We start from the raw sequence: 24,214 nt of genomic DNA, 5'->3' as shown, positions 1-24,214 counted from the left end.
AGAATAACTTTTTGTGACACATGTATTGATGAAGAAGATGGATATCTTTGATAGCTCATTTCAGGACGGCCTGACCAAAAATGGCTAAATTAGCTGCAAAAATACAAAATTGAAGATTTCATCATAATTTCAATATATTACATTAAGATAAAGCCTAGGAACCTGTATACCAAATACCAAAGCTATCAGATGAGTAACTTTCGAGAAACAAATATTTTGACCAAAAATGGCAAAAAATGACCAAAAAATACAAAAATTGAAGATTTCATCAAATTTCAATATATCACACTAAGACAACCCCTAGGAACCTTTTTACCAAATATTAAAGGCATCAGACAAGTAGGTTTTGAGAAACACATTTTTTGACCAAAAATGGCAAAAATTGTACCAAAAATTCAAAATTGCTGATTTCATCATATATTCAATATATCATATTGAGTTCATCTGTAGAAACCTGTATACCAAATATCAAAGCTGTAAGACGAGCGGTTTTGATGAAATAAAATTTTGACCAAAAATGCCATTTTTGAGCTAATTTGAATATTTTCAACAATATCAAAAAATTAAAAAAAACACTTTCTCATAATCATATTTTTCATCTACACAACAAATATCAAATCAGTAAGTACTGCGGTTCTCAAGATATTTGAGTGGACGGACGCCTCACAAACGGACATACATACATACATACATACATACATACATACATACATACATACATACATACATACATACATACATACATACATACATACATACATACATACATACATACATACATACATACATACATACATACATACATACATACAGACAGACAGACAGACAGACAGACAGACAGACAGACAGACAGACAGACAGACAGACAGACAGACAGACATACAGACTGACGAATTTTAACACCACCAACAAATAGAATGGTTCGTCCGAATTTTACAGACTGACGACGGACGCCGGATGGATACCCATCTAAATAGCTTCTATGGACTATAGTCTATAGAAGCTAAAAATTCATTGCCTTTCTTTTTTAAAAAATCCGAATTTTTTGTTTTCCCATATAGTTAACACAGGGATGGCGGTCGCATCTTGAATTTTAAATATCGCTGATGTTGGGTAATTTGTTTCCCACTTCCAAACTTTTGACGGTGATCCCCGATTTTATTGTAGATTTGGTAAAATAGTGATCAAAAGTTTGATTTAGAAATTTCGAGCAAAAGTTAAAGTCCTTCACTTTCACAAGGTGCATACTACCTTCATGAAAGAATGTACATTTTTCATGATGAAGGGACATTTTATTGTCTGAATGTGAAAAGAATTTCACGAACTTCATGTCGCTTCGGCGAACAAGATGATTTATTTCTGCCCAGCCAAGAAAAAATCCTGCAGAACACCTTCGCTATAAACTTATTCGGACAGATGGCTCATCATTATCACGCGCGTTTTCTTGAAATTGATGTTTGATTTCTTTTCCGAGTCTTTCCGGACGAATAGATTTCAGGAAATTAAAGCATTTCACTCAATAGGTACACAGCGACTCGATGAATGGAGAAGTGTTATTACGGAAGGACGCAACAATGGGCCGATGCACTGAGCATTATATCGTAGTAAACATTTGTTACGCTTCATCGATTTCGTTCTCTGTTTGTTGAACTTCACATTTCGTTCTACTTTTCTTTTTGTTGAACTTCCCATTTTGTCAAAATATAATCAGGTGGAAAAGTCTCAGGCAATGCTATCAACCTCCCTTCCAGCTACGGTCATCACTGGTGTGTTTTAAACAACACAATCATACACCCGTGATAGTTCCATCAGAAATCAATCAAGCTGGGGAGCATGTGTCTTGAATCCTATCTGAATCCGTTGATGAAGATGAAATCCATCACACACATCTCAGGTGACAATGATTTTAAATACACGAGTTTTGGCTCAATATAAATGCTTCCGTAATACATCTCTGTGTCTCTCTCAAATTATGATTTGGGGATCAATGAATGATCCATCTTCCTTTGCCTGGGGTTTGTGACGTTTTCGGTACAAAATCATTAATTTTACAGACGACGGTCACACACTAATGAATGACTCGAGGCTGAAAGGAAGTCGTTTCTGTTGATCTGGTTATGAATGGTACATGAATAGTATCTCGTTGACATTTATGTCAAACGCCTTAGGGCATCATCATCTTGACTGAATATGAATACGGCAAGACAAGCGACTTAAGAACATCGAAATAGTATGTTGAGTGAAGTACTAGGCGGTACTATTGCAAGGCGCTCTCTCTCTCTCTCTCTCTCTCTCTCTCTCTCTCTCTCTCTCTCTCTCATATTCATTTCTCATTTCATATCCATTTTTCAACAATAGCATTACATTTTGAACACAGTTTGATTGTCCTGCAACGCAAACACCCCATTTCAACATACTCTGAGAAGAACAAAATTTATTTGTTTTGTATACTTTCTGTGTGCAGTGTTAACATTTATAGCAAACGACTCTTTCTGAAAATCTATTTCCAGACAATTCGTTGGAATTAAGGCTCAGTAAAGACGTAATGTGTAGATTGGCCCCAGTCACCTGACTTTTCTCGGCAACTGAGTTACGAGCTGTGGTCCGAAGCGTTCATCCAACGATCTACGCAACAGCCTCCTATATTTTTTGACAGTCTGCTGAAGTTTAGTCCTTCAATTTATTCTGTTTTGATATCTAATATGCCCACAGACTTGGAGCAAGTCTACGTTATGTGTACAAAGCCAAACAAAACATCATTACAAGATTAAAGTGATTGTCTCTGAACTCTGAACTATCTCAGATCACAGGCAAGTTGTCGGAAGAGCTATATTTTTACTTACGTTTGTAAAATATTACAAATCATATTTGTCTAAATGAAGAAACTTAGAGATAAATGGTGAAAACAATTTGTATATTACTGCATATTTCAAGCCTTGTTTTTCATAGAATGTACAAAACAGAAAATGAAGTTTTCAACAATGGAATACTTGTATGTTCAAAATTCATAAATACATTGGATAAGTGTGGACAATATAAATTACATTTATGACAGAACTTCCTAATGATCGACTGGCGATCGAACAAGCACTGGATGTGATGTACAGATGCAGAGAAGAAACATAGTCAAGCCAGGTGGGGAATGAGGAAAGAAAGTATTCATTTATTTCTATGTCTATTCATTTCTTTATTTATTTTGCATGATCGTCCGACATTCTTGCAAAATATTGTACTTGTGCTCCTCGTTGATATAAATATGAGCTGCTACCAGCTTTCGGGAGGGTATTTTTCTCTGATTGTGAGGCCACTGAGAGAAGAATTTGAATGCGCATGCCCAATACATAGTTTTCATGACATCATTTTGCCAGAAGATCACGCAAACTTGAAGGTATAGTCTTTGTTTGGAATATGGAACGTCAATGAGTGTCGAGATAAGTCTCGATGTACGCAGTGAATCAAATATGAACATCCTGATGATATAGACGTCTACAAGTGTTTCTTTCCATCTACACCCTATCTTGAAATTTTACTTACATATTTTAAATAAATACCAGATCCGTTCCTTCATTGTAATGCAGCTTTAATCATGCAGGTAAAAAGCAAAGAATAAGTGAACTCAACGTAAACAAAATCATGTAAAAATATTTACAAAATGGAAACGTTTTGATTTTAGATGAAGATGCCTTGGTTGATTTCGTGAAGCACGCAGTCTGGGTCAACATGATTTGATAGTCACGGTTTAATTTGTAAATATATTGCACATGGCAACCAATGTGTTTTTGTAACTATGCACATTGCTAAAAAAAAACCAACGCATCCTTGAAAAACTAGATGGTCGTTAAGTTCTTGAGGACACGAAATCCTGCCCGCTGATCTGTTGGTAAGCTCGTCTCCTGTAGTATCCATGGAGACCCCTTTTTATCAGGAGATTCCCAACCAGGAATAAGATGATTCCGATCACGGACATGGCAATTATCGCAACGACGAGACTGCTTCCTATGCCTGTAATTAAAAATTAAACGATGTTGTCAGAAATCGACTGATTTTCTAGGTTTAGCTTGGATAGCGTTGTCTGACATAGCATGTTATCTCAATGGCGTCTAACTGATCAGTGACGCGTTCTGCTGGAGGGCCAAGCTCGAAGCGACAGAGATTGGCTTGCATTAAGCTACTGCCTTGGAGAACATAATAATTATCATGGCTAATCCCATTCTATTAAATGGGTGGATTATGATAAGATTTAGCTTAATACCCTGATACACATTGAGTATATTCTCACACGACACAGTGAAACATCAATTCGTGTATTTCAGTGGTTTCAAATTTCTACAGTAATACTTGGTAGCTTTGCACAGTACTCACCGTTGGACTCTCTTACTCGTGGTAAATCATTCATGTCCGAGGGGTACTTATTTGTCGCCAATTCAGCAACATCTTGTCCGCATTCATTGATGTCATACTCTGCCAAAGGTAAATAGTTAAAGGCGCATTTATGACCACAACAGCATGTAATTCTTCATGTAATTCATTTAAAAAAAATGTACAATTCCTCTGCGATGACCCCGACCCCTCGACACCACGTGATTCGGTGATATTTGAACTTCAGCGCTGAAATATCAGTGACGAATTGATAAAACGGAATAAGAGGAAAATAATGAAAATATAAGGTCAGCTGCATCCGAAAGATAGTATAAGCATTCAAGAGACTTAAAGCCCTCGTCAGCTGTATCTTTTTTGCATTTTTGGACATGGTTTGAAATCAAATTCAACTACATATATTTTAACAGATAAATAATTTTCGATTCTAAAATCAAATATGACCCCTGCGAGCGAGTACACAAAAACTATGAACAATAGACCAAGTTCAAGGATTAAAAAAGTGGCATTTCCAAAGACGATGGCTTAATAACGAGAATCAAAAACATCTCTCCGAAGATTTGACGACATTTTTATAAGCAAAATGTATATAAAGCTAACGGGGCTTCAATGTAAATAGTTGTAGTGTTTGGGTTTAAATTTGCTTTTCAAGACAACAGCTTCATAATAATCACGCTCGTGGCGTCAATTTATGCAATCCCTAAAACTTCTCCTTTCGTGAACAATGAACTTTCAAATCCATCTTTTCCAACGCAATTTCTGACGACGACAAAAATGCGTAAAAACATACTAAAGAATGGATTATGGATTATTCCAACTTAATGTGAAATATATAAGATATCATACAGAAAAATCAAACGATATTTTTACCGTCAATATTCTGTAGCTCGGAAAGCTTGAATTGATCTCTTGTAAGTAAAGCTATAATCTGTTGCTCCTTAACATCCGGGTTCTTTGAGAATTCTGTAATAGTAGAGGTCTAGGTTAGTAGACAAAACAGCAATTCAATTATTGGCTGACACGCGGTTTGTACGATAACTCAAAACACAGCATAATTTGCCTAATATGAATGCAAATAGTGATTCATTGGCTTGTTGGTCGGCAAAGTTTGCCAAGTTTAAGGTCAGAGATGAGACACATCACTTCGACCCTAACAAATTTGTCATAAAACAATTTCAAACTCCAAGTAAAAGATACCTTTTCATCCTACACCCTGTCGTCTCAGCAGAATAAAAAATCAGCCTGTTATGCATCTGCATTAAAGTTCCTGCTGCTTGTTTTACCTCAAATGGTGATCTGACATGACATAAAACATGAAGGTATGCATTTATACTGAGCTTGCTGTAGTGTATAGCAGATAGGCGTCAATTTATCGTTGTAACGCACAGTCTGAAAAAACATCGGTCTCTTCAATGTCAAGAGAGTTTGACGATCTAAAAGCAAATATTCTTTTTCATATTTGCCATCGCCCATCAAACATGTTGAAGGCGATGCCGTAAGAAGTCAAGTGGTTTCGGAGATGTTTTGTGAGAGGACGGATGACGTCATTGTTGCGTATTCCGTTGTTTTCCACACAGGAATGGACGACAGGATGCGGAACGGGGTGACTTTGGGACGAGATGGAGTTGGGACCAATTGGGTTTCAATCAAATGGACTATAAATCACCAAAATAGCGTCTATTATCACCAAAAATTGATGCAGACACGTGACATAGCAAATTAAAATATAAAAATATAGAATGTATAATATTTAAGTCTTGTAGCTATTTTAACACACTTTTTTCACTTGATAAATTCTTTGAGACATCGTCCCTACCACTCTGATCGTCTACATGTACATGAACCATGCATTTCTTCATTTCTTCGATTGCGCTATCTTCCTTTTCTTTTTCAAGTTCATCTAAAGGTCGCCCTGCATATGAGAAATTACGTGCATTGACGTCATCTCGAGATATTATTTAATTACGTCACTTCGAGAAACTCAGCATTACTCGACGATTTCTTGTATATCTGTCCTGTCTGCCTGTTTCACTTCTATTGGAACATTCCGCCCGCTTGGCCGCTCGTCAACTTTCCATTCCAACTTTGTCCTTTGCATTATGTGAACATAAAATGTCTTCCTCAACTGACTATATCGTTCACGTAGCTATAGATCACAGAAAGTTATCCTTATTGCGTACATATTCCGTTATTATGAACTCAACGAACGCCTCAGTTTGTCTAAATCAATTCTGAACGATACAAAGATAATCTTCTCTTAGCGGTTTGTGCAAACACTGTGTCTACGCATGCGTATGTTATATGATATTTTCCTTACAGACTATCAACTTACCAGAATTGTCAATATCGTCATAGGTGTATCCAAAAGATTGAGACTGGCTCAAAAATTCACCATTGGTCTTTATTGGAAAGAAAGGTACCATGGAGGAATGTTTGGATTGTCCAATAGGAGTATTGCTTTGTGGATAGTCGTCCATGGAAACTCTATGTCTATGAGGAAATACAGCCAATAGCATAAATAACTACTCATATCAAGGTGACCTAAATATGATTAGATAATTAAATTAAGTTGATTAGTAAGAATATCCCTTACTAGTCCATGAAGTTATTTCTTAGTTTGTTTGTGTTTATACAATGGCGGTTTTATGATAAATCCGGTGAATGTTGAATTTGTTGAAGATGGTTGCTTTGTATTTGAATCTTAAATTTCATTTTGACAGTCACATTTCATTATGAGACGGCCTCCAAATAAAAACGTCTGTGGCTAAAAGTAAATACACTGACACCTTTTAAACTCTTCTCTAAATTTTTCATCGAAGATACGCTTTTAGTCGTAAAAACAGCTTCGAACAACAAATTTAACAACGTACCGCCGAATCCATTTTTCTGCAATTCTATCAACATTTGTGTGGATCAAGTAGAAGAGCGGGTCACTTGGTGAAGACATCACGTGACTAAGCGTGCCATTCATGTAAGAGTGGACGAGATTATGAAGTTGATTATGTAAATTACTCCTTATTGGCGGAAATCTTCCTGTCTGTTTCTCCGAATCTGCAAACCCTGTTTGAAAATGGAGGCCAGTTTATTCGTTCTTTGTACACATTTAATGGTTTGTCTTATTCTGCAGAAGTGCGAACAACATGTGCGTAATGCCCTGCCGGTGGTACAATATCAAGAAACAGTCTTGCACGAAAAAGCAACATTTGGATTGGACGTGTGCTTGTTTGGATAATTATACTACCATAAGAGTTCTGGCATCTAAGTATTTGTAAGCACTCATCATTGAAAATTTGCATTCGTATTGTACATCTATGACTTCATCAAACTGTCAATACTTGCTACTGGCTTCAATCATTCGGCTGACTCAATCATTGACCCTGGACAAACAAAATTGACATCAGGGCACGAGTTTGCAACTCAAGATTTTACTGCCGTACGCTGTTTCACATCGTATTGCAGACAGTATTCGTCTAGAAGTTATGATAAATAAACGTCAGGTATTAAATATTTTTATTATACAAGTCTTACCGGTGTCGTGTGTACCTATCACTTTACCTTCGCTATCTCTGTATAGTATTCATAAAATATCTGTTAATGACCCTTACTAATCCCATGCATTAGTTTTTTTCTACCGATCTTTCCTGCATTAGTTTTTTCATGTTTTTTTCCTTACCTATCGCCAATGCAGTTATAAGGTAATCCGTCTGTTACCATATGAGCTGCTAACGAGTTGTTTAGTCAGGGTGATAACCCCCCTCCCCAACGCGTTGGTGACTGGTAGAACATACCAATGAAGGAGATTGGGGAGGGTAATTAACTGTTATGGACTGTTTTCCTTGCACTATATGGAGATAGCTAGGGTAAAGTAATAGGCACACTCACACAATGGTAAGGCTTGTATAATAAAAATTGTAATACATGACGTTTATGAATCATAACTTCTGGATGAATATTGTCTGCAATAGCCTGTGCTGTAAGCGAGCTGAAAGCGGCTTAGCATAATCATAATCATAATAATCATAATAAGGCAGATTTCAAATAACCAAGTGACTGGGGGTGCCACTACCAGATCTTAGGATGGAGTGGTCACACATCACAATACGTATAGTTATTCACTCCTCAAAGATTTTTGCATATTACTTTCACTTTAAACTTTCGATTTTTACACAAACAACACGATGAAAACTTCACTTATTCAAATAACTTCAAAATCAGATACATAAGTAATAAACAAGAAAATTATTATAATGTCCGAATAAAGTGTATATCTGTCCCCGAATTGCCCTCTCCTTTGAATATAGATATTCCTAAATGGAATCCAATTTATGTGGAGATGGCGATTTGCAAACGTACAACTCAGACCATAATAAGTATTATAAAATATGCAATAGTCTTTGAGAAGGAGAATCTTCTCAACTGAACTAATAATAATGACGTCACCAAGAGTAGCTGTGCCACTGCTTACCTTCCAAGACGTTTCTGAAACTACAAGGAGATGTCAGCCACTGACTGAAGCGAGGCTCGCTCGCTTGAGGTGGTCGATCAAACGCAGTCATGCTTAGGCTATACAGGGCAGAGTCCTTCGACGGCAGTCCGGCGGGCAGTCCGGCCGGTTCCGTTGAAGGATTGACGGCGTGTCCCGGATGTCGAGTGATAAAAGTTGACTGCGAGGTATCGATGTTGCTGCAGACCAGACCAAGGCCATGAAACCGCTCGGCGTCTGCGCATAAAGTTTTGAACTTTCCAAATTGTCCGAGTACACGGTGAGGAGAAGTTGCCGAACTGTCTCCCATGTAGATGTCATTGCAGACATCACAGTGTGTCGCTTCTGAAAAGTCCCAGTACGGTAGTGCGAATGTATAATCGTTATTTACCTGTGAACATGAAGCAAATGAGGCAGAACTGACCAACAATAACAGCAGGCATTTGTTGGGTGTATACAGAAGTAACCTTCTTAATTTCTTTCAATCAGCGATTTAACTATTTAATATAAAATTAGTGCACCGACTCAGCACTTAGCAGTTTCATACTCGTAAACTGGGGCTATGATTTTAAATTCAAATGTTGTTGCATAACAATTTTACAGCATTATGCTTAATCCGAGCAATGGTCAAGATGGTTTGAAAATGGTCGACGAATCTAGTTGGTTTTCCTATCAACACTGATGTTCATAAAACAAGCGTTCCCGAGACAATAGACGTACCAATGCCGAGACCGCTTGGCCAGCATTCTCATTTCATTGGATACTCGTATTTTCACAATCAGCAGAATGTGTTCAGGTTAATACACATCGCAAAGACAGATTCATGACTGAGAGAAACGTTTCCCTTTTTAATCAAAAAAAGAATCATTTCGTATTCTTTAAGGGTATGAATAATTTCTTATCATATCTTCTCTTGCTTTCTCTTGTTTCTCATTTTGGAGAGGCATTTTCATTTCTGAAATCAATAGGCGGCTTCTGGTCCTATAAATAGAAAGCTCAAGTTGTACAAAGGTGAACATTTCTCTTATCTTTTAGGGATTGCTATGGTGAATTTTGGATACCTGCCCAACTGCAGAAATCGTACCTAAACACACCCTCGCCACACCTTAATGTAGGTATCTTCCCAGACTCAAAGCATATCTCCTGCATGGGAGAAACCTTGCCAAGAATAAAATTTCCTCGCTTTTAAAATAAAAAAATCCAGTTCTGTACAACATCATCAAATTTACAGGAAAGTAATTGAATGGTGTGAGTTGGTCATTGGGTCACAATGGAACAGACCTATAGATGATGGAGACGTTATTAATTACGACAGTGTAGGTCATTTATCATTCCTATTTCAGTATGTACGCCAAACATAGCAACAGATAAGAGATGTGACCATATTAGTCTTGCCAGACAGACCTAGTACCTGGACCTCGAACCCGCGCTTGCACCCATGACGAGCTGTTCGCGCCTTCAGCGTTCATGACTCTTTCCGCACGGAATGCAAGCACAGGTTCGAAGTCTGGCCGGCCAAACATGTGTACAAAGCATGAATGAGACTGAACAGTAATTCTAATGATATACGTATCTCTATGAACACTGTGATTTTCACGGAGAGCTATGTACACGCTCTATATACATCAAGTGACTAACTTGTGACATACACTTACTCGTTGAAGCATTCGTTCGAACAATAGTAAATGTAGGCGGTTCCACGAGAAAAATGCCGGCCCGGCATGAGCAAAGTCAACTCTGGTGGCACCGTCGCCTTGACAACCGGCGGGTCTTTGAATATTTGGCCTTGTAGCATAGTAGTGCAACCATGTGAATAAGTCATATTCGTTGATATCGTTGAAAAACGGATTCCTTCCGTCTTCCATGTCCACGTACAGACTAGTCGCCACTTGAACTTTGCTGACTGTATTTTTAGCCTCTAAAATGTATGCTTTTACCTTCTCTACCTCTGCCCTCGGCATTTTCAAAATATTTTTCCGAACCAGCATTACCCTATCAGCACATAGTCCGCCGTAGAAGCCAAATTTGCAGGTGCCACAGTCCGGTCCGTCATAATTTCCTTCGCACTTGCATGCCCGGTGAAAGAATACATATGGCCATTGAAATCTGTCCCGATCGCCTACATAATCAGACCAATCTGCACTCTCCACTGACAGATCTTCGCATGTGCCTCTTCCAGCACCTCCACATTTCGCCCGGTGCCCTTCAGGGACGGGGCAGCATTCCTTGCTCGACAGAGCATGAGGTGATAGGCAGTCTTTCGGGAACTGTCCGGTGCACTGGCTGCAAAGAAATGCTATGAACACGGTTAACGGCAATGCAGCAGACAGACACCCACGGATCGCCATAACCAGATACGCCGCCATCTTTAACTTTCAGCATTGATAGAAAAGTTCAGCTCTCGGGGTCACGTAACCTCATTGCATACGTTTCTATTTATAATCATGACTTCATTTGAAGTATACGACGAGGGAATAAAAGGAGCTGTTCAGTTCCAGTTTTCATGACATAATTGTGAACATCAGACAAAATATGTAAATCAAAAACGCGTGTGTAATTCCAAAAGGCATTCTCCTTTATAAGACGACTTCGTTCATGATCACTCTCGACAAGTTTGTCGTGGCTGCTAACGTTGAACGGTTGGTAATCCTGGATACGTATAAATTACCGAAAGTCTATGAGCCGATTTTGATGTCACGTGTACGGAAGGTCACGATATAAATTGGGATCGGGTTAATCTTCTGATGAAAGTTGTAGTACTGCTACTGGAAATTTCAGTGACAAAAAACCCTGCTGTGTTGAGATGGAAGGTTAAGTTTTTCCATCATTTTCCATACCATTAAAGTTAAAGCTGTCTTCATGTCATGACAGTGTTCGGGTATCACTTTTTATGCATAAGTAAAGTGATTTCCTTTTTACAAAATTTGATTCAAGTCAGAGTTTATTTATTTGTTATCTATTTATCTATTTATTTATTTATTTATTAAGATTTATCCAACGTAAACTAAAACAGAGGGTCTACATAGGATCTGGTGACAAAAACAGGTGCAAAACACCTATATATACAAAGTCAGTCCCCCATAACACAATACACAACAAGCAAAAGAAAAAGGTGACGTAAAATATACAACAATTTGAATTAAAAATGAAACAATGAAAAACATTTCTTAAAAAACAACCAAATTTACATAGGTGTACATTTACTACAAAAGCAGTGGATTGTCCATGTATGTACAAGTGTTCTGGGGATCAAATGAACTATGAAATTTGTTCAAATACCATTTGAGCAAAACATTAGATGCCTAAAGAGATGGTATGAACCGTTATTTGAACACTAAGTCTGGGAAGACAGAGAGAAAATTATGACATAGATTGCGAAAATCCTTGTGGCATGTTTTCTCATTTATTACGGAAGATCTCAAAGTCTCAATCTATTGAAAGGAAGATCATTTTGTACGTCTTTTTAGGTATGGGTTGTCCAGCTTTCAAGAAATCCGTATTTGTTAATTTTATTATTTTAACACAAGTATAAACTTTAAAATGCCATACATCTTATCTAGACTTGGATGGTTTTATCAAAGAAAGGACTGTTTAGCGAGAGCGAAGTCAGATTGACAGATAAAACACAGGAGATAGAGTGAGTACACAACACACTAATCAGATTTTCTTCCCATATATTTTTGTTCTGATCCCCAAAACATGTGGTTTCAACTTGCCAACTCAGCCTGTCCATGTGTAAACTACATTGTTACTGTTGACAAATGAATTCGTGTCCGGACTTTAATTCAAATGTAAACTTTAGTGCATTTAAACGCATTGAGGCTGAGTTGACAAACTGAATAGTGGGTGTTTCAACATGCTTTCGAGAATAGGACACGAAGTTGGGATTGACATACGAAATAAATATAATGAAAAAATCGTCAACTGTTACTGTTGACGGCCCTTTATGGATTTACACTTTATTATACGACTTGACAACCCTCCCTGGCGATTGCTGTAAATAACGGAACTCCGAGCACTCAAGCTTGATAAAACTAGTCTTTTTACAATACTTACATAGTACCACACTGACTGGCTGTCCTCACCTTGCTTGAAATTGCAAGTCTACGCATTGAACGAAGTGAGATGAACATTTGAAGGGTATCTGCACACAGAACATCCTTCGCCCGAGGATGACATGCCTTAATGCAAGACTCGTCCCGTCCATACTTTTACATAGAGGATATGTAACATGTGTAATTTACTATTTGCAATTTGCTGATTAATCAGAAAATAATCATGTAAAACTCCCTACAGTTTGAAAGCTTTTATAAAATATTGATATTTCTTCTGTATGCCAATGTTTTTGAAATATTAATATTTTAATGTACCGTTCTGCTATTTCCGCTTTCTACGTTTTACCGACATGCGGTGGCGCTTGTCAACTCCGAGTGCGCTCTGGAATTTCTGTAACTTTTCAGTGGTTACTCGTTTCAATGTTGATTTGGAGTCGATTTGTAGATAAGCGTCTTATTGAAATAAAACTTGACTTGTGTTTCATGTTTCGGAGTTTCACGAGTAATCCTTATCTATAGCTAGATTTCACAATGGCTGTTCGGACTTTTGATAATTGTCCAATATATTACTTGTGTATTGTAAATTTCACTTTCTGGCTCCACTTAAAACACTTAAACGCCATGAAATCAACTTGTCAACACATCCTGTATGTGTATAATGTACAACACTATTGTTCACTCGTACAACTGAATTTTAGCTTAGACTAGTCTTCATCTGTCAACAATAATGCTGCATGTTGTACAGAGTGCGTTATGGCGGTATGACTGGCAGTATTTATTTCAACGTACCTGAGTGAGACGGTAAAATATAGACTTGCAACTGTATTATAAATTGTGTTATCTTTGTGTACGTAAACTACCAATGCATTTGTGTCCTTAGTGTGTACGCGGTATTGCTTTAATATTTCCATACTCAACGATAATGTTGCATCATTTGTGCAAATATTTGCATTTGTTATTGGTCGGTATTATTCGTGATATGTGCACCTGTTACGATAGCAACGGGACGTGTCCTTATCCTCTAACCTCGTTGTGAACACTCGCCTCGAAAATAAAAGACAAACTTTTGCTCAAACTTTCCCCTTAATGAAACTTTCAAATATTCTCTTACCAAATTTGGAATAAAAATCAAGGGCCGTGGTGCAAAGTTTGGCTCTCAGCGGCAAAATCAAAATTTCGATTTTCACAAAACTGATAAAATTGAAACTTTTACCGATTCCAAGAGTTTGAGAATGAGCCATCACAAGCAGGAGACCAGAAAATTATCGTAAAAATTGAGAGTCCTTCCCGAGGCGCAGTCTACTTTAAGCGTAAACCGAGCGAAAAGAGAGATGGAACAGAAAGAACTGGGACTCGGGTGAATAGACGATCAGAAGACAGAGTAATTTCCTTGATGTGTCTTCAGCGATAATAAATTAAAAGGCGTGGGTGAATCCAGACTCGGAATTTTGAAAAGCGCGTTTCTTTTATATCAAGAGGATAGGCAACCGGACAGCAATCTGCCGAAGCCCGTGAACGCACAGAGTTGATCTAAATGTGCGTCGTCCGACGGTGGCACGAATACGATTGCCTATAACGCCACAAAGGTGTCACTCGTAAATAAGAGATGGATCATTTCGTCAGTTGGGTTTGTCAGAATGGTAACATGCAAATGTATATTTTTGCGGTTTAAAAATTCACAAATATTTTAAGATTTTGCATGGCAGGTACGTTTTATTCGTAAGGTCAATTTTTCTGCCAATAGTTTCCAAATTATTTGCATTTTAACCACACTTCCACAATTTAATGGTTGACTCTATATTAGGTAGTTAAAGGGAGTGTTGTCGGAACTGCGTGTGTGCGACTTTCTTGTTTACAAACAATGTATTTAATGCATGATATCTAGATGCATCACTCCAACATAGCTGCAATATTTAAGTTTTACGATATTCAATGTTAACAAACTTTCATCAACCCCCAACTTACCTTGGATATAGTGTTTACCCTGGCAACCTTTGAGCAGATCTCCGATGACACCCTCCCTTTAAGTTAAAACAGCTGCTCTAAATGTATATGCAGAACATGAAGGTGTACTGTAGGTTTAGAACGAGCGTAACTGCAAATTACAACTAAATCTCAACACAGTAGAAAAACATTCTTGACATTAATTGTTGTCGACTTGAGAGCTCCTACGCATCAAAAATGGAAGTCGGGGCTTTCTGAAGCGAAATCAACATAGGTTCCAAAGGAAGGAAGAAATTAAAGGGACGGTCCTCATCCATGGTTCTCAAGATTAGTGGTTGTTGACATTGACTGTTTATGTGATTTTAGTCCTTTGTTCTCATTTGTAAGTTGTCCACATTAGTCATTTGTAAGTTGTCCACATTAGTCAATTTGTAAGTTGTCCACATTAGTCAATTTGCTCAGAGACAAAGCTGATAAAAACTGCCCTTTTAAGGAAAGGACACTATGTGGTATCTCACGAAATGCCAATATTAATGAAATGTTCAAAGTACTTATCTGATCACAGTCCTTCCATGATGAAGGGACTGTAATTTGATGTACAGTACACCTAGAAAATAATCAACTCAGCAAGTGGTTCCAATTGAGAGCAGCCGATATTAAAAAATTGGGCGAGCAACCTATAAAATTACGTACTTGTAATATGCTAATTTGCCCAGTAAAGACTGCGATCTGATCAGGTTCGTATTCATCAGTTTCAATTCACAGTCTTTCTACATGACATCTTTTTACCGAAATCGCAAAGGGCCAGAGAATGAAAGTTTGAGCCTTGGAAACGTCATCAGGTTTAAGTGTGAATGGAAGAGTAGACACGGCCGTGCACATCAGGAAGATAACTCTCGTATCATTCGAAACAACTGGCATCGTTGCCATGGAGATTGAGCCTATTACGGGATATCGTTATGCGTGAAAAAACAGGGGGATCGTTTCGTGTTGCCTGTATATATAGCTCGTTGTGTAACAGTGGGATGAGCTCACCTAAAACGATTCTATTGGTTTGCTGCGAACAGTACATGCTCACAGAACTGTCGAAATTCTGTTTGCCCAACGCACTGTCGCACTGTTACAATCGCTTGTGTTGACTGAACGGCTGGAGTTTTTTCGACAGTGGCAGCTATTATATGAGATGATTGGCAAGTCCTTCACTGTCGACATGGACCATCACAACTGCAGTGCGAACTCGTCAAAGTGGTTGGAAATGGCTCATGGTTGCGAGGAGCCTGGCCATCATAGCGACCACGACGTTGAAGATGGACATGACCACTGTATCATACGTGAGTTTAGTTCATGGCTGACGGTGTCTTGCGTTGTTATTCTAATGGCCGTGTTTGTGGTTGGTACAATGGACAATGTTCTGGTCATCACGTCAATCAATTATCAAAGGAAACAACCAACAGGAAAGTATCTGACAACCATTCTTTCAGTTGCGTATCTGGTGACGTGTACCGTATGTGTACCAATGGCCTTAGCCGGAATTCTGAACCCTAACATTGTGATGTTTGAATTCTGTCTAGTACATGAAGTTTTATCTTTTTCGACCCTGCTATTGACGATATTCGTCACTACTCTCATTAGCGTCGACAGACACGACCTCGTGAAAAGATATCCAAGACGATGGCTTAATTCGAAGAAAGTGTTGTTAGTGTCGGCTTTGTGTGGCATTTTGTCTGTTTCACTGAGCGTTGGGCCAACTATCAGTCACACAGCCAGTCAGGGCGACGATAGCCATGGCTGTCACCTGTGGACGAATCGTGTCGACAGTTTTATTTGGTATCTAGCGTACTGTGTCGGTGTAGTTACATTTCTATCACTTGTCACCGTGTGTCTTTGTTACTACGACATCTTTAAAAGGACCGTCGAGCACGTGGAGCAAACACGGTCGACCCTGGGCAACAACGGTCCCCGAAAATATGGAAGATCAGAGATGAACTCTAATAAAGTTGTTCCCTCTGTAGATTGCAACGTATCCCGAATGCCACGATCGAGTTTCAGCGACACGAACGAGTCGACGTTTACGGGTAATGTGGTCAAGGCCGGTCCGCTCAACGGAAAGCCTGTGCGGTTGTGTTTTCCAGCAAACGGTGAGAGCCTGCCTGCTGCAACGGCCGGACCGAGTACAAGTGGACGGGATCAGACGGAATCGGATGCGACGACAGGAGAATCGCAAGCGTCTATGCGAAACAGCTTGTTCGAGACAAAACCCGACCGTGATCGAATGCACAGAAAAGTTATGAAGACATCATTTATTATAATCTTCACGACGTTCGCTTTTCTTTTTCAGTGGTTAATTGTTAATCTTCTGGTCGCCCTGGATTTTCCGGCAGGTGAGTCCTCACATATTATTATACACTGTAAATCGGGAGACACAGAGAGTCATGATAATGCGGTAGAGAGTATTATTAATTACACTATGTATGAAGGGTCAACTGAAATCATGAGAAAATGAATGAATTATGTATACGTGATGGTGATTTGTGTGATCCTTTTGCTCTTGCACAATCTTTTAATCGCGGAACATTCAATATGATAATCCACACATCTCTGGGCGCAATTTAAAGCAAGGAAGATATAAACGCGATGTCCCTGCTTGGGTTTCAATTTCACAGGGATTGAACGTTAATTTTTAAGGAGTCAGTTCCATGCGGCAAAGACGTCACGAGATAGCTGTGGACATGTTTGATCCGGCAGACAGACACCAGCCAGACCTCGCTTAAAATCCGACCAGCGTCAAAGCGTAGCGGAAGAAAATTTGTTATTACGACACAATTAAGTTGGGTGTTCAATAGTCGCTTGTCTGTGACTGCGTCGCTAAAATAACATTTTTTGAAAAAAGGAAGTTATCTATGAAAGCGTGTAAGGGACATTTTGTGCAGCTAAAAAACTATGTCGTGAGCATAAGAAACTTCTATGCAGCAGGAGATAGTTTCTCATGAGCACGAGAAACTTTCTCGCGCGCACGAGATAATTTTTTGCGTTATTGTTTTGTTACTAGGGAGTCAAATTCTACTTTGATCAAGGCGGGGCTTTTGCGGCCAAATACTTTATGTATTTTCAGCTCAGTACACCATAAAAATGACAATAAATGTTGAATTTTAGGGCAAATGTAACATTTTAGTCGTGATAATGAATTAATGGCAATCTTGACTTACTGATGTAACTCAAGATAACTTTGTTTATACACCCTGACTACTGCCGTTGCATAGAGCAGGGTCGCCTGCGTTATACGATTCATTTATGCTCAAACTGTACCAATTCTTGCCTCAAAGGGCGCTGCTAACAGTCACTTCATCAATTCGATATGCTTTTGCCACTACGCGCTTTGAGTCTTACACTCGTCTGGAATTGTACACAAATGGGTACAGCAAATTGAGTGTGAACACTCACACATTCGCCGACACCCTATATACTCGAAACAGTTTCGAATTCAACTCTCCAAACCATGGATGTAAAGATATCAATCCTCTATCCTGGCGCAGTGCTATGCTACGATGTCTGTTGTTGTAGACTTCCATAAACCTGCAGACAGTATTTCAATGAAAACCACATCGTGCTTCTGCACTCGTCTCGAATTTTACACAACATGAACATAAATGTAGACTCACACATTCACCTGTCATGTTTCTATAATTTGTACGGTTACCGTAAATCTTCATTCTAGTAATTCGCCAAATTTCAACATTTCGCCACTTGGGCTTGAATTCCCACGATTTACCGGAGGTGTAATTCTTCAAAATTGGCGGCAAATTACATTTTTCAAGTCTCTTCTGTTTAAATTCAATGGCAGCGCCATTCCAGGCACCCGCATGTCTCGTGAATTCCTATGATTATGCATGAAATGTCTCACGCAAGGTTGGACAATAGAAAGACAATGTAGTCGAACTTTTATCAGAACTGTAGCTGTTAAGTATCGCTTTTCATATTTTCACAGCTTGGATTTAAAACAATGGTGTTGTGACATGTCTCATGCGTACTACGTATTAATCATTGTGAAACTAGCGTTGGCAAGTTTTCTTGTCGACAAAGTATTGTAAATTTGAGAGTCAGACTTTGGGAGCCTTGGAGTGAGCATATCTCCAGGCTCTCGGAGCTAAGGGTTGCCCCAGGCAGCCATCAGGCTGACCTGGGGAAATAAAGTTTCGAGCGCAACGTTAATTCCTGTGTCGCCTGATCTATATATTTACTCCATCTACGCGTACTGTGGTCTGAAGTTCCCCTTAATCCTGATTCCAGAACAGCAAGAACATTTTCATTACTATTTGATACACCGATGTACAAAAATTTGAAGCAATGTTTGAACTTGGCCTTGTATTCAAATTCAAATCTCCAAGCAATGGATGGTGGTAGGACAATCATGCATCTTGCACAGTACCGTGCTAAGATGTCAGTTATTGTTGAACTCTAAAAATCCGTTAACAGTCAGTGTTTCAATGATGATCATATCAATGATCGCCACTCTATACAATGGTATACCGCCTGCAGTAGGATTTGGATCGGACATCATTCGCACAGACAAATATGCATTGTCTGGCGATTCTGTACATTGTGAAAGACAGAGTACATACTAATTCTTTGTACCTCCTAAAATGATAGCTCCGTACTTTTTCTTTGCGTGTGTCATAGTACCAATTAACTATAATACAATTAAAAGAATGTTTAATTAGTCATAATAGAACACTATTAAACTCTCTTGTGCTCACGAGAAACTACATTGTGCTCACGAGAAAGTTTCTCATGAGCAAAAGATAACTTCTTGTGAGCATGTGAAGGTTCTCGTGAGCACAAAATAGTTAACGTTTTTCCTGACAGTGACTGTAAATCGTGACAGTAAATACTCAATCTTCGTAACACTTTTTACCATAACTCTGTACTTTTTCTCTGTATGTATCATGGTGCTTATAAACTACGATACAATTAAAATAATGTTTAATTAGTCATGATGTAACACTATCTTTTGCTCACGAGGGTTATGGAATATATATATATATATATATATATATATATATATATATATATATATATATATATATATATATATATATATATATATATTGTTACGTGCTAGAGAAAACGAACAAAAGGGTGAACTCAGCAGTTAACGTTTAAACAAAATTTATTACAAAATAAAACTAATTGCTAAGTCAGGGATAGAGTACAAGCTTTAAAAGTGTACAGATTACTTATCTCAGCTGGGACGGCAAAGCTCCAGTCTCAGAGTTGTAACAGTCAGTCGGATGAATGAACAGTCCTTTGGCTTGCAGGCTTGAAGCTGCATAAAGTCCCCACAGTATAAATCCAGCGTTGACAGTGAAGGTCTTGAAAAGTCTTGAGAATGACTACTGCTGGAGTTTAGTAACACACAAGAGACACGATCCCAAAAGTCTGACTGGAAGCTGAGCACGTCCCTTTTATAAAGGCATATAAGAACAATCTAGAACTTTTATTGACATGCTAATTACTGTTCTAAAATTATCTCCCTTACACAACTAATCAACTTTCCAGAACATTCCAAACATGACTAATTGAATTCAAGGTTGTTAGGTCATCAAGGGCAGTGACCTTGAGAATGTTCTAGACTAATTGAACTCAGGTCATGATGAGTGTGGGGTAAATGACCTACATAACACACCCCCTCTTCAAAAAAAGAAAATTTTCAAAGAAAAATCTTTCTTTTACAAATGTAATCTTGAAAAAGATTTAAGTACTCAAATTTTTTTACTCTAAAGTAAAATTTCTTGAAAGTGAACAACAATAAACTCTAAATACGAGAGAGACAGTCTGCAATTAAATTGTCTCTGCCTTTGATATGTCTAATATCAAGATTAAACTCCTGTAACATTAAACTCCATCTTAGCAATCTCTGATTTTTGCCTTTAAATTTCTGCAGAAAAACAAGAGGGTTGTGATCAATATAAACCACTATTGGCTGATTTGAAGAAGTAACATAAACTTCAAAATGCTGTAAAGCTAATATCAAAGATAAACACTCTTTTTCAATTGTAGAGTAGTTTCTCTGGGATTTGTTAAATTTGCGTGAAAAATAGCAAACAGGATGATCTACACCATGACTATCCTCTTGCAATAAAACAGCACCAGCAGCCGTATCACTAGCATCCACAGCTAATTTGAATGGCAAAGTGAAATCTGGTGCAGACAACACTGGAGCACTTTGCAGTATGGCTTTAAGTGTATCAAATGCCTGTTGGCATTGCTCTGACCAAACAAACTTTACTTTCTTTTTAAGTAAGTTAGTCAAAGGCTCAGTAATTGTGGAGAAATTTGGACAGAATTTTCTGTAGTAACCAGCCATACCGAGAAAGCGCATCAGTTGTCGTTTGCAGTTTGGTATGGGAAAACTTGAAATGGCACTGATTTTGGCATCAACAGGTTTTACCTCACCCTGTCCTACAGTATGTCCGAGGTAAGTTACCCTCGCCCAACCAAACTCAGATTTGGCAAGGTTGACAGTCAACATTGCTTTACTCAGTCTCTCAAAGAACTTCCGCATGAGCTTGATGTGTTCCTCCCAGGTGTCACTATACAGGACGACGTCGTCAACGTAAGCTGCACACCGTCTAGCCCGGATATGACGTCGTTGATCATCCGTTGGAACATTGCCGGAGAGTTCTTCATTCCGAATGGCATCACCTTGTACTGAAACAATCCGTCTGGTGTAACAAAGGCGGATATTTCACGAGCACGATCCGTCAGAGGGACTTGCCAAAATCCCTTCAGTAGGTCAAATTTTGTCACATACTTGGCTTTTCCCACTCGGTCGATGCAGTCATCAATCCTCGGGATTGGGAAAGTGTCTGTCTTTGTTAAAGTGTTGACCTTCCTAAAGTCCGTGCACATACGATAACTGTGATCTGATTTGGGAACAAGTATGCACGGCGAACTCCAGTTACTTTTACTGGGTTCAATAAAGTCATTGTCCAGCAGGTATTTGACTTCTTCCTGGAGATATTTCGCTTTTGTTGGATTCAGTCTGTATGGATGTTGTTTTACAGGCTTACTGTCCCCAACATCAACGTCGTGATAGATGACGTTCGTCCTCGTTGGAACATCTTGAAACAGGTGTTATATTCGTGGAGCAGTTCTTTCACCTGTTGTTGTTGTTCTGGCTGGAGGTGTGCCAACTTTGTAGACTCCAGCTTCTCCAGGATTTCTGAGTTCTGAAGCTTGACCGAGCCCAGCTTTGAGTTTAGAGTATTTTCACTCAAGTCAGTTTCAGTATCACTATCTTCATAATGGCTTGAACTGACTGCACTGACAGGCTGAGTTATAGTAGGATTATCCCTATCCAAATATGGCTTAAGCATATTTATGTGACATAGCTGTTTTTGTTTTCGCCTGTCAGGTGTTATTATGATGTAATTTAAATCACTCAATTTCTTATCAATTAGGTATGGCCCAAAGTAACGAGCATGGAGTGGTTTGCCAGGAATTGGAAGTAGAACAAGAACTTTTTGACCTGGTTCAAACTTCCGTTTTGAGGTGTTTTTATCGTATTTGATTTTCATTGACTGCTGAGATGACTCAAGATTTTCTCTGGCTAATTCACATGCTTTTGAGAGTTTTGTACGAAAATCTGACACATATTGCAAAATATTCAGACAATCATCATCGTCTGATAGGAATTTCTCTTTAACGAGCTTAAGTGGGCCACGGACTGTATGTCCAAATACAAGCTCAAATGGGCTAAAACCAAGAGACTCTTGAATTGACTCTCTAACAGCAAAGAGCAAAAATGAATTCCTTCATCCCACTGCTTCTCTGTGTCAAAACAGTAGGCCTAATCATGTTTTTCAAAGTTTGATGAAATCGCTCAAGAGCACCCTGACTTTCTGGATGATAGGCGGATGACCTATACTGTTTAATGCCTAGCTGATCCATTACTTGTTGAAAAATTCCAGACATAAAGTTGGAGCCTTGATCGGACTGGACACATTTAGGGAGGCCGAATAAAGTGAAAATTTGACTAAAGCTCTCACTATAGTCTTTGTCTTTATATTTCTCAGTGGTATGGCTTCGGGGAACCGAGTTGATGTACACATAATTGTCAACATGTACTCATTTCCTGATCTTGTTTTTGGTAGGGGCCCAACACAGTCTATTAGTATCCTACTAAATGGTTCTTGAAATGCAGGAATTGGCTGTAAAGGGGCCTTTGGAATGGTCTGATTTGGCTTTCCTACCATTTGACATGTGTGACAAGTTTTACAGAAATGTGCTACATCCTGCCTGAGATTAGGCCAATAAAAGTGACTGAGAATTTTATGATAAGTTTTTCCTGACTCCTAAGTGACCAGCCCAGGGGGTTTCATGGGCCAGGCGCAATATTTCAGCACGATAGGGCTTTGGAACCACAATTTGATGTTTTATAGCCCAATCGTCATCAACCAAAACATCTGGAGGTCTCCATTTACGCATGAGAATACCAGATTTTGTATAATAGGAAACAGAGCTATCTGAAGTTTTACCTTCATCATCTACCCTGTCAAACAAAGACAAAATATCTGGGTCTTTGTGTTGTTCTGCAATGAGATTTGATCTAGAAAATGTCTGACTTTGGTCAGCAGAAGTTTTACTGGAAGTTTCAAATCCACGAGGGATAACGGAATGATCCGTGTCAAACACCTGACTGAGAAAGGTGTCATTTAAGTCAACATCTGTGACATTATTTTTGAGAGTATTTTGATTCTCGGAAGTTTTCTTTGACATGGCTCGAGTAATAGCACATGAAGGAAATAAATCGGGTATCTCTTGTTCAATTGGCTCTGGATCCTGATCTAAACTAGGATTATCAGTCACAAGTGGATTAGTGATGACCTTGTCCCAGCAAGGTCGTTTCCAAGAAGAAGGTGAATCCCTTCGAAAGGCAAAAAAGGCCTAATACCTAAAGTCACAGGTCCAGAAACAAAGTCCGAAGACAAATAGACATTATGGAGAGGAACAGGAATGTAGTCATTGCAATCTACCCCCTTAATAAGAACTTTAGAACCTGAAAATGACTTTTCAGAAAACGGCAGGGTATCTGCCAACAAAAGAGACTGGGAAGCCCCGGTATCTCTTAAAATTTTGACAGGGGTAGCGGAAGAAAAATCACTAGAAAGTGATATAAAACCATCGTGAATAAATGGTTCGAAAATACCCATAATGCTATCTTGAGAAGAATTGACCTTGACCTCACTAATTGGGGATGAGAGGGATTTAACCTCAGAAAATGTGTTGCACACATTATTAGACTCTAATCGAGTTGATGAAGAAATAAAGCCGGTGGGCTTAGATCCACTTTGAC

At 38.7% G+C, this 24,214-nt stretch overlaps 2 protein-coding genes across 3 annotated transcripts in view; one reads left to right on the top strand and one right to left on the bottom strand.

Annotated features, from left to right (window-relative positions):
* Positions 1-2,418: 2,418 nt before the first annotated feature.
* On the bottom strand, positions 2,419-11,246 carry LOC139141114 (tyrosinase-like). 2 transcript variants are annotated; one of them, XM_070710700.1, is made up of 8 exons: positions 10,516-11,246; positions 8,843-9,251; positions 7,248-7,437; positions 6,710-6,867; positions 6,194-6,289; positions 5,248-5,340; positions 4,363-4,461; positions 2,419-4,002 (listed from the first exon to the last, which is right to left on the bottom strand). In XM_070710700.1, exons 1-8 carry the CDS (start codon positions 11,224-11,226, stop codon positions 3,839-3,841), a joined length of 1,920 nt encoding a protein of 639 aa, XP_070566801.1. In that variant the 5' UTR covers positions 11,227-11,246; the 3' UTR covers positions 2,419-3,838. The 2 variants fall into 2 exon arrangements, with proteins under 2 accessions (XP_070566801.1, XP_070566800.1); XM_070710699.1 differs by having other exon boundaries at positions 3,143-4,002; positions 6,155-6,289; positions 10,516-11,243.
* Positions 11,247-15,643: 4,397 nt separating this feature from the next.
* Positions 15,644-24,214, top strand: part of LOC139141136 (uncharacterized) — a 30,325-nt gene continuing 21,754 nt past the window's right edge. The window contains exon 1 of the mRNA XM_070710739.1: positions 15,644-17,240. Coding sequence (XP_070566840.1) covers positions 16,043-17,240 — 1,198 coding nt within the window. The 5' untranslated portion in view covers positions 15,644-16,042. The remainder of the gene's footprint in view (positions 17,241-24,214) is intronic.

This window comes from Ptychodera flava, chromosome 9, assembly GCF_041260155.1.
Source record: "Ptychodera flava strain L36383 chromosome 9, AS_Pfla_20210202, whole genome shotgun sequence".
Taxonomy (NCBI): Eukaryota; Metazoa; Hemichordata; class Enteropneusta; family Ptychoderidae; genus Ptychodera; species Ptychodera flava.
Note: the sequence above shows the minus strand (reverse complement) of the source record. Positions and strands in the feature narration are given on the sequence as shown.